Source organism: Primulina huaijiensis, chromosome 15, assembly GCF_012295235.1.
Source record: "Primulina huaijiensis isolate GDHJ02 chromosome 15, ASM1229523v2, whole genome shotgun sequence".
Taxonomy (NCBI): Eukaryota; Viridiplantae; Streptophyta; class Magnoliopsida; order Lamiales; family Gesneriaceae; genus Primulina; species Primulina huaijiensis.
This window is the reverse complement of record NC_133320.1, coordinates 10,017,140-10,028,225: the sequence shown is the minus strand read 5'-3', so window position 1 is coordinate 10,028,225 and position 11,086 is coordinate 10,017,140. Positions and strand designations below refer to the sequence as shown.

General features: G+C 36.6%; 1 protein-coding gene across 2 annotated transcripts; it reads left to right on the top strand.

Moving 5' to 3' along the window:
* Positions 1-432: 432 nt before the first annotated feature.
* LOC140960452 (F-box protein At5g49610-like) lies at positions 433-2,793 on the top strand. Of its 2 annotated transcripts, XM_073418730.1 has the most exons (3): positions 433-554; positions 668-705; positions 1,383-2,791. In XM_073418730.1, the coding sequence occupies exon 3, from the start codon at positions 1,393-1,395 to the stop codon at positions 2,560-2,562; it is 1,170 nt and encodes a 389-aa protein (XP_073274831.1). In that variant the 5' UTR covers positions 433-554; positions 668-705; positions 1,383-1,392; the 3' UTR covers positions 2,563-2,791. The 2 variants fall into 2 exon arrangements, with proteins under 2 accessions (XP_073274831.1, XP_073274832.1); XM_073418731.1 differs by lacking the exon at positions 668-705 and having other exon boundaries at positions 480-554; positions 1,383-2,793.
* Positions 2,794-11,086: the final 8,293 nt, after the last annotated feature.

Here is an 11,086-nt window from a genome sequence, read left to right as displayed (position 1 = left end):
TATAAATTTTGAATATATATATAATTTGTAAAAAAAAAAATTAGCATATACACTTAAAATTGAATAAAAAAATAATTATTAGATTATAAATTTTCTAAATCGCATGCTCTAACTTAGAGAAACTTTCTTTACCTCTCCTAGACGGTTGAAAAAAAGGAGCTTTCACAGATAAAAATATAATTTTAGTTTGGTAAATTAATTTGTTTTATATTTTAATCATTTATATTTTAATCGTATAATTTGTCAAAATTTAATTTTTATCTAATAACTTGAATTTTTTTTAGGTCAATTTTTTTGTCTCTAAATCTTCTTTTAAAAAAAAAGAAATAAATTTATTAGATGAATCATGGAAAACAAAATTTGACCAAAAAAAAAAATAAAAAGAAGAAGAAGCTAGAATCCAAAACACATCACGTATTGGATTAAATTGAAAATTTTAACTACAGAGAATAATAAAACGCGTGACGAGTTTGTTCCGTCCATTCCCAAACCACTGTCTGCACTTTGCCGAGACGGAGAGACTGATACATGCACGAATCCTTGAGCATTTCCAGGTTTACAGTTTCTTTCTTTTTTTCTTCTTTTTGTTTTCATTATTATTTTTTGCACAATATATGGTATCAGATTCGTCACTCGTCTCTGTCGATTTTCTTCTTTGTTTTCTCAGCTCCAGTAATCATCAGAAATTCGTTGCCAAGAACTGAGGTTTGTTCTTGCTCCCCATGTTTTGAGCTCTTATTTTCGAAAAATAATATTCTTTTTGGCTTGAGAAATGTGGTACGATCGTGTTTCAGTGATTTTATCCATGGTTTTCTTTCATGGGCGTGGAAACTTTTTCCTTCGGTTGCCTCCACATTTAGGGATTTCTGTTTTTTTGAGGTTGTACAGTCCGGCGGAAAACCCATCTTTTCTTTTAAGTTGTAAAGATGCTTTTTCATTGACTTCGGCTTTTATTTTTTGCACTACGGATTCTTTTTGCCGGTTTGCTTGCTCACAGATTCATCATCTTTTTCCCCTTTCCATCAGATATGGGGGTATTCGTGTTATGATTTCTTATATTTTGAAGTTTAGTATTTGGTAGCAACACTGTGTTTGCTTAGCGCTAGTTTGGTATAGTGGCGTATCATCTAAACTTGTTATTTTTCCCAAAAGTACTTGAAGCTCTCGTTGTAATTTCGCGTTTCATAGTATAGAAGATTGGTTTGAAACCACTGCCTACGAAATGCTACTCTCTTTCTCCTCTCTGTCACAATTGAAAGGAGACTGACTAGAACTGCCATATTTATTACAACTTATGCAGTGTATGTTCTCAGATATATGCACTCTGTAAAAATTTATATGTTGGTATTTGACGATACCCAAGATGAAATTCTTTCTTGCAGTTTGTGAGAAATGAAGGGGCGTTGGTTTTCTGACAATGATATCCCCATTAATGTACTATCCCGACTGTCAGCTAGAGCATTGCATCGATTGAAGTATGTTTCGAAAGAGTGGTATGATCTTATATCAGACCGTTCTTTCATTCGCCTCCAGTTGAAAAAGACAGAATCTGTGTCAGGACTATTCTTCCAGGAGGTGTATAGGTGGTCTGATAAGGATATTGGATCGATCAGCTATATCCCAATTGAACTGGAAAGTGTTAAAGTGTGGAACAACATTTTGAGCTTTCTCCCCGAAAATGTTGTCATTTTGTCATCGAACAACGGCTTAATTTGCTGTCGAAGTTGTTTCCCTACTCCCACGCCTATAATATATGTTTGCAATCCATTGATTAAACAATGGACGCCTGTAAAATGGCCTAATCTGCCCAGAAGCAGCAGCATATCCCTTGCGTTTGATCCTTTTCTGAACCCCATTGATGCTTCTACAGATTTCACATTAGTGTCAGTTTGTGCTACAGAGACAGAGGCCAACAAAGAAGAAGAGAAGGAAGAAGAAGAATCCTGTTTTGTTCTTGATATATATTCCTCAAAGACAGGGTTGTGGAGAAGATCACAAGAGTGTTGTAAATGCAAGTACAATCTGGCTAAAAACAAAGGCATCTTAGTTGCAGGAATTCTGCATTGGCTCACAGATGGCGACCAAATTCTGATGTTTGACCCTAACAACGAGATATCATGGTTGATAACGGTTCCTGTACCTGCATCACAATTGTCCAGCATACCGGAAATGTGTATAGGAGAATCCCAAGGTAAGCTGAATTATTTTATAATCTCCGAAGATGGTCTCCAACTATGGGTGCTAGAGGATCACTTCACATCTCAGTGGGACCTAAAATGCTTTACATCCTTGGAAAAACTCGAGAAACAAAATTCAAAAGTATTATACGACGTACCAAAGAAAGTGGGAAGCCGGTTATGCAAGGACATGCTTTCTTGGATTGATCCTCTTGCTTTCAAAGATGGAATTGTGTTTTTAAAGGTGTCCGCTAACGTATACTCATACCAATTCGAGACAGGGAAACTGAAAATACTATGTGATGCTAAGACACTTGGGCCAAAATCCATGCATTCTCCTATTATTGCTACATATACTATGAGCTTGGTTCCACTTGATGAGTAGGGGAAATGAGTTGGTCTTGTTTTAGCTTTTCTGCAAATGTTATGAAATGGTGTGTTGAAATTCAAAGATTTTCGTCTTAGCCCTTGTTTTACGAAGGTTGGAAAAGTGACAGTGATTTTAGATTTCTGTATAAATTAATTTTGTTGACTCAATTTTTGTATTGCAAAAGCCAAATGTATTTATTGGAGTCTTTGAACTTAGTTCAGTAAAAATATTCCTGGAAAATTTCTACATGACATGGCAAGGTTGAATAAATCCATGGTCTTAAGGAAAATATAGCTTCATTTGTTTGAAATAATGAAGTAGCATTTTAACTAGCTGCTGGAACACGCTAGCAGTTTTTCCCAATTTTCTCTATTTCCACCGAATTTCTAACCTGTGCAGTTCAAACTGCCATTTAATCAACCAACTTGGAGTGTTAAAAGCTTTTATAGAAAGAATCAAGGAGATTCAAATGCATCCATGACCATTGACCACTGAAGGAAACTTCAATACAAATGTTGGGATAATATGTAACGCTCCGAAAATTTGAAGGTCCACTCCGAAAATTTGAAGGTCCACGCGAAACACATGCATGCAATTATTAAATTTCTTTGTATTTTAATTAACTGTTTTAATTACATAAATTAATTATGTTGGGCATATTGACATGATGAAAATATAATTTTCTACATTATTGCATTAAAATATATTTTTAAAGGTTATTCGAGTTACGATCGAGGAACGGAGACCGAGGGCTGAAAAATAGAAAATGTTTTTATTAAATAATTGTTTTTAATTATTTAAAATATGGTTGATGGTTTTTTTTATTTTTGAAAATAAAGGGTTTTGATGTGATTTTATTCGCCGGAACGTAAATTTTATCGGTGTTGGTTTTTCAACAAAATACGAACTTTTTGGCAACCCAGCTAATAAATACACAAACTTATTTTTAACAAAACTATTTTAATATTTTAATTAAATCCTAATTAAGACAAAAGGGCCTAAATTATGAGCTTAATAGGCCTAAGCTTAATTAAGGATTTTATAAGTATATAATATATGTAAACCACCCCAAACCCTCACAATTTTCCTACGCCATTTTCTGAAAATCCCACATCAACTCACGGCACACACACAAATATCAAGGGAAAAAGTATCAAGTTCTTCAAGGTTTCAAAGCCAAGGTCGATCGTGTCGTCGTTCTTCGCAATCGTCAACGGTTAATCGTGCGTTTAAAACGCAAAGGCACGTCATATTTCTTTCTTTCAAATATCTATCACACCATAATATTTATTTGATCATGATTTGAAAGAAAACATGACACACGATTTTATTTTCGTAACTATGTGCATATAGGTGTTAAACTTGTGTTATTTGATTCCAAAATCATGTTTTATGTTGTTCAAGGGGCTGCCATGGTTAGGGTATGGATTAAGCATGTTTTTACACGAGTTAGGGTCCAAATAACACAACTAAAACGTTGCACTACCGAATAACAGAAGCTGGAAACCATGAGTGGTTGTTTGGTGTCATTGGGCTCGTTTAAGTGGGAGACTTGGTGCAAGGCTTGGCTTGGCCGGACCACGGCTAGGTTAAGGTCATGGGTGAGTCAGGGAGAGAGTCCTATCCACGCTAAGACTCGAGACCAGGGGCTGGAGAAGAGTCCTAGCAAGCTAGGACTCCAGCTGAGAGTTTGAAAGAGAAGTAGCGCAGGTACAGAAGCTGGTGCAGGGGAGAGATGGCTCGGCCTGGGGGCTTTGGGCTGGGCTAGGTCGAGTGATTAGGGTCCTAAGAGGGAGCACTAGGTTCTGGGCAGGGGCTGGTGCGGCTTGGGTGCGCTGTGGCTCGAAGGAACATATGAAGCATGGACAGCATGATTCACACGAGGCTGCTGCCACTGGTTCAGTGGTTTGCTGCTCCAGGGGCTTGGGTTGGTTTGGGTATGGTCTGAGTGTTGTCTAGGCTCGGTGAGGGTCAGTTCTGGTAGATGGTTAGGTGGCTATAAGGTTCTTAGGAGGAGAAGAGTCCCAATACAACCAAACACCTCACACGCACACACACATGCAATTTGGCTCCAGGGTACAACAAGTTTTTGACCGAGCCAGGGCTAGTTCTTTGGGCTGGACTTGGTCAAGAGGGTTCCTAGGTGGCTTGGCTAGGGTTTGGCCCGAGGTGGCTTAGGCGTGGCTCGAGTAAATTGAGAGATGGCTCGGGTTGTTCGACAATGGGTCAATATTTCGAATTTAATAGCAAAAATTGAATCCAAGGGTCCACGGGTGTGGCTCACGACTTAGAAGGGTAGAATAAATAATAAAAATGTCATGTTTAAAATTTGGGATAAAAATAACGAGTTTTAGATTTATGCGGGATTTAATCGTCACACGAAACGCTAATTAACGAATTAATTGAAACGCCTAGTTTAAGCTTTATAAAATTATGAAAAATTATATTTAAGCTTAAATAATTATTAAAAGTCTAAGTTTTTAATTTGAGAATTTTATATTAAGGTTTGGTTTAATTCGAGATTAAAACGCAATAATACGTCACATTTAAAGATTAATTTAAAAGTCCTCGATTTAAGCTAAATAAAAATATGAAAAAATTCATGTAAGCTTAAATAATTATTTGGGACATGTTAGAGTCAATGAAATTAATAAAAAGTAAAAAACGTGAAATTGGAACAATTTGTCTTTAAGCTTTGTTGCACGGTCCATTATTGTTCTTTGACAGTACAAAATCTTATGTACCTTTGCGTACAGCTGGATTCCAATAAGTTGACTATCGTGTTCCGCAACTGATTGCTCATAACTGAATTTCTGAATTGGTTAGTTGAACTGGTCTGCAGTTGAAGAGGTGAAATAAGTTGGCTCGTCAGCTGAACTGATTTCACTGGTTCAGTTGAACTGATCAGCTGAGATCTGCATCAGTTGAACACTTCATCAGCTGGCCGGGCTTCTGAAGGTTTCCTGCTGAACTATCTTTCAGTTGGTTAGTTAGTTGAACTGATTTAAGGTACATCAGTTGGATTTTGTTCAGGTCATACGATCAGTTGATGCGTTCAGTTGGCGTATCCGATAGTCTTCAGTTTGGGCTGTCAACTGATTATTTCAGTTCCAGTTTTCTGCGCACTTAAGATAGATTATTAGAAACAAAATGACAAGTTTTTTTAACATCAAAATCAAGTAAATATTGCGAACATGAAATGTTCCAACATGTAGTATTCCATTTGTTAGACCGATACGAGTATTACGATCTATTAATTTGTTGGAATTGGTTGAAGTTGTGCATAAAATGTTAGGAATCGATCCAATGAATTTTACTCTTAAGTTGTCAACTAAATATTCGTTCATGGAGAGATTATCTTGGCATGAAATTCAAGTCAATCTCGGTGATGATGATGCTTTAGAGTTTATAATGCAATGTGACAATATGCATATGTTGCATTTATATGTGGAAGCAAATTCAATTGAGCATCATGTTGGATTTGATGATCCTGAATCCTACATTCCACATACAACCGATTCAGGGTTCAATAACCAACCCGATACTTCTACATATGGTGGTTTCCAAGATCTAGAATCTTATGTTCCACAGGTTACTGAATGACTCAATAATATAAATTTCGATTATGTAAGTGGCTCTTGGGATCAATATATCACTGTCTCGTCGGAACAAAATAATCCTCCATATTGGCCGAATACAACATTAGATACGAGTGCTCGTTGTTCAGATCTCGCCACTAATGATGATATTTCTAGGAGTGATACTGAACCCGATATGTCATATAGCGATTCTGAAGAAGAAAAAGTGAATGATGATGAAGAAGTGAATAAATTTTCAAATCCTGATGAGGGGACATCATCTCGGCAACCACCTTGTGAGACGTTACAAAGGCAAACTGTACCATTTCTTTCTAACACTTCTAAGATGCAATCATTTTTCAATAAATTTTATGGAGAATAGCCTCCTGATTCTGTCGGTGTACCTTCTGAAATGCAAACAAGCTATTATAATCCGGGGAGAGGTGAATTACACGTTAATATGTTATTTAAAGATAAGAATTATCTTATTGCATCTGTGAATGATTATTCCGTTACATTTATCAGGCGTGAGTACCATGTCGTGGATAGCACACGCAGTTTGTCGAAATTACGTTGCAGAAATAATTCTTCTAAGATCATTTGTCGATGGGGACTATGTGCGTCTTTGAAGGCCAAAACTGGTTATTGGAAAATAACAAAATATGGCGGGCCTCACACATGTATATCTTGAATGAGAATCAGTTATGGTGCCCGGAAGCGCAACGGAATTTTCAAAAAATCATATTTTCATGAAGAAAACCGAGCACCCATTTTGATGTTGTGTAGCAAATAACAAAATCACATAAAGTTCATACATAGTGTGTGTCAGAAATGTACCTATCAATCACAAAGATTGATTATAGGCTCCAACTAAGTTGTAAACAACTTAGCTCTTGAAGGGTACACAAATCTACAAGCTTTCAAAGAACACACGTTGCTCTTATGGACTCCTTCCTTCTAGTTAGGTCCATTACTAACAAGGAAGATCCCCTCTAATTTTACACAATAAAAATTAGAGGATTTTTCTTTGAGAAGTTTATTCTTTCCTCAACAATTGAAGAAGCAAAAATTGAGAGAATATTATGGAGAGGTTTCGGCCATAAAGGAGTGGAAGGAGGAGAGAAGAAAAATTTTCTTGGTTGTGTAAAAAGTTAAAAGTTGCATGTGCATGCCATGCCTAGTTTGTTGAAAAAGTTACCTCCAACCATTCACCTCCCAAGCATGCAATTTTATTTGGGCATGTAACAATTACAAAGTCAATGGACTTTTATTTAAATATCTCAAACACATTTGAGATAATTTAAACTTTACTTGATTTTACTCAAGCCCACTAGTTGAATAATTATTTTCTATTGGGCTCTACAAGACCCAATGTTATTAATTAATTCAACACTTGAATTAATTTAATTATTTGGACTCTACTAGGTCCACTAGTTTTTAATTAATTAAATACTTGAATTAATTTAATTTAGTCTATAATAATGTTTATGAAAATCACAATTTTCAAATACATTATTTATTTGAGCCACCTTTTAATTTAGGAACACTTACATAAATTAAAAGTTACATTCCTCATAATCCTCTTATATAAGTCATACTTCTATTTTTATTTGCGCTTATAAACTCATTTATAAGCCGTTCAACATATTGAACTTTTTTTTTCTCAACGGGTTCTAGAAAGTTAGCAGTTTTGTGACCCCCAATGGTTCAATGATACAACTAGCCGTGGGTTCACATCTCAATGTGATTCGGGACTAAACATGTCCTTATATGAGCATACCCCAGTTGCTTCATTCTTATTTATCAACTCCTTGATAATAAGAACATCAGAACTCAAGTCTGATAGTATCCAACAAATCATGTTAAACGCCTAGCAGCATCGCTTGCATGATTCCCTAGGTATCAAATGATAGTGCCTGTAGGAACCAATCCATTATGGTTAGTGTACAGTATGGCCACTTCATCTCATATATCTCGATTGATTCGACAACTATAGGTATATCGAGAGCTGTTAAAGAATCGATACTATGTGTCATGTCGTAGTTGCATCGATGGTGTAATCTAATAAACACTTTTCTTAATTACCACCAACACTCTGATCAAATATTTCAAACTACATACACATGAGATCACATAGGATATCCATACCCGTAGGTAAGCGATGAATCCCCTGCTACAATGCATCGAATTCTATATGTTTCGACAGACACCCAACCTTGTCACCTGATGACCCCATGAGAGTCGGTAAACAAGTCAAGGTGCAATGATAGCATATAGAGTCTCAATGTTGTCCCGGGTCATAAGGGCTAATGGTGTACAACCATAAACTAGGACGTTTTCACTCGATAAGTGAGAACCATTTTGGAAAGTCTTTTATGGAGGGTTGTTCAGTGCACTCTACAAGGAGCACTTATCTACATGCTTGGACATCACAATGTCCCCTACCAATGAAAAATGGTACTCATATCGCAGATACTAGTCTCAAACTTGAGCGGCATTTATCCTTCTTAACGGCTACTGAATTGACTAGGAGCTCTTTAGAATATACAGTATTACAAATATGAGTTTCATGATACTCATCATATGAGCATCTTATATTCTTTATATTATTTGTATATTTAAAGACTTGATCTATGCAATTAGCATGTGTATACAGATAAAGATGTGCCAAAACAATAATTTCAAATATAATTAAAATAAAGATTGTTTATACATAGAGTTTCAACATGAACCCTCGGCCAACACTTGGCTCGACGGGCACCTACTCTAACAATCTCCCACTTGCACTAGAGCTAACTACCCATATGCTTCAAACCCATCGATTCGCAATGCTTCTCGAATAATGGTCCAGGTAAAGGCTTAGTTATTGGATCATCAACATTATCTGCAGAGCCGACTTTGTCAATTGACACTTCTCCTCTTTCCAAAATCTTTCGGAGGATGTTGTACTTTATCAATACATGTTTGGATTTCTGATGAGACCTTGGCTACTTTGCCTGAGCTATGGCTCCAGTGTTGTCACAAAACACCGGGACAGGAGCAACTCCATTAGGAATGATGCCCAACTCTTAGACGAAATTATTTAACCAAACAGCCCCTTTTGCTGCAGCTGATGCAGCAATGTATTTGGCCTCGGTGGTGGATTCTGCAGTACTGTCTTGCTTGGAACTCTTTCAAGAGACAACAGCACCATTAAGCATGAATACAAACCCAGAGGTTGACTTTGAGTCATTGATATCGCTTTGGAAGCTAGAGTCAGTATAACATTCCAATTTAAGTTCTCCACCCCCATAGACCAAGAACAACTTATTGGTACTTCTCAAATACTTGAGGATGTCTTTCACAGCTTTCTAGTGTGGAAGACCAGGGTTCGATTGATATCTACTCGCTACACTTAGTACAAAAGCCACATCAGAACGTGTAGATACCATCTCATACACGATAATACCAATTGCAGATGCATAAGGAATGATTGTCATCGCCGCTATCTCTGCATCAGTCTTGGGAGACATAGACTTGGATAGAGACACGCCATGACACATTGGTAGATGTCCTCTCTTGGACTCATCCATCGAGAACCGCTTAACGATGGTATCAATGTACGTGGACTGGGTGAGACCAAGCAATCTTCTTGATCTAACTCTATAGATCTGTATTCTCAATACAAAAGATGTTTCACCCAAGTCATGCATCGAGAACTTACTCGCTAACCATATTTTAGTTTATTGCAATATCCTTACATCATTTCCAATGAGTAGAATGTCATCAACATAAAACAACAGGAATGTTACATCACTCCCACTGACCTTCTTATACACACAGGGTTCCTCAGGATTTTTAGTAAAACCAAACTCTTTGATTATACTATCGAATCTGAGGTTCCAACTCCTAGATGCCTGTTTTAGACCATAAATAGATATCTGAAGTTTGCATACCATATGTTCACTTTCGATAGATGTAAACCCTTCAGGTTGAGACATGCAAGTCTCTTCCTTAATATCTATACTATTATATTAAGTGTGAAGACATGATAATAACTCTTTAGAGAGGACACCAATTTTTTTTCCAATTTTACCCTTATATGATAATAATATTACACTTTTGTTTTTTGTTTTTTTTTTTTAATTTCAACACACAATTTTATTTTTATTTCAACAATTCAAATATCAATTTAGTCCCTCCATAATTTGTCAAATTTCACTTTAATCCATCGATAATAATAAAAAACATTGTACACGCACGCATCACATGTGCATAGTAACTAGTCTCTATTAAGAAAGGCTGTCTTTACATCCATTTTTCATATCTCATAGTCATACCATGCAGCTATGGCTAACAATATCCTTATGGACTTGAACATCGCAATTGGATAAAATGTTTCCTCAAAGTCAACTACTTGTCATTGAGTATAGCCTTTTGCTACCAATTGTGTCTTGAAGGTCAACACATTCCCATCCGCCCCAAGTTTCCTCTTGTAAATCCATTTACACCCTATAGGAACAGTTCTCTCAGGTGGATCCACAAGATTCCACACTTGGTTTGAATGCATGGAATTCATCTCAGATTCCATAGCTTCAAGCCATTTAGATGAATCGGCATCAAATAACACTTCCTTGAAGGTCATTGGGTCATATCCATTGTTAGGCTGATCGTGACCCTCTTCAAAAAGCAGACCATACCTCATAGGTGGTCTCGAGACTCTCTCGGATCTTCTAGGAGCTTGTATCTCCTCTCTTGGCTCTTCGGGTGTGGGTTCTACAATTGTGGGTGTCTCTCGAACTTCTTCGATTTCTATCATATCCCATTTTGTACCCAATAAAAATTCTTTTTCCAAAAAAGTTTCACTCCTAGAAACAAACACCTTTGTTTCTTGGGGATGATAAAAACAATATCCTACTAAATTCCTTGGATATCTCACAAAGTAACATAAAATGGTTCGACTATCCAATTTATCTCCCACT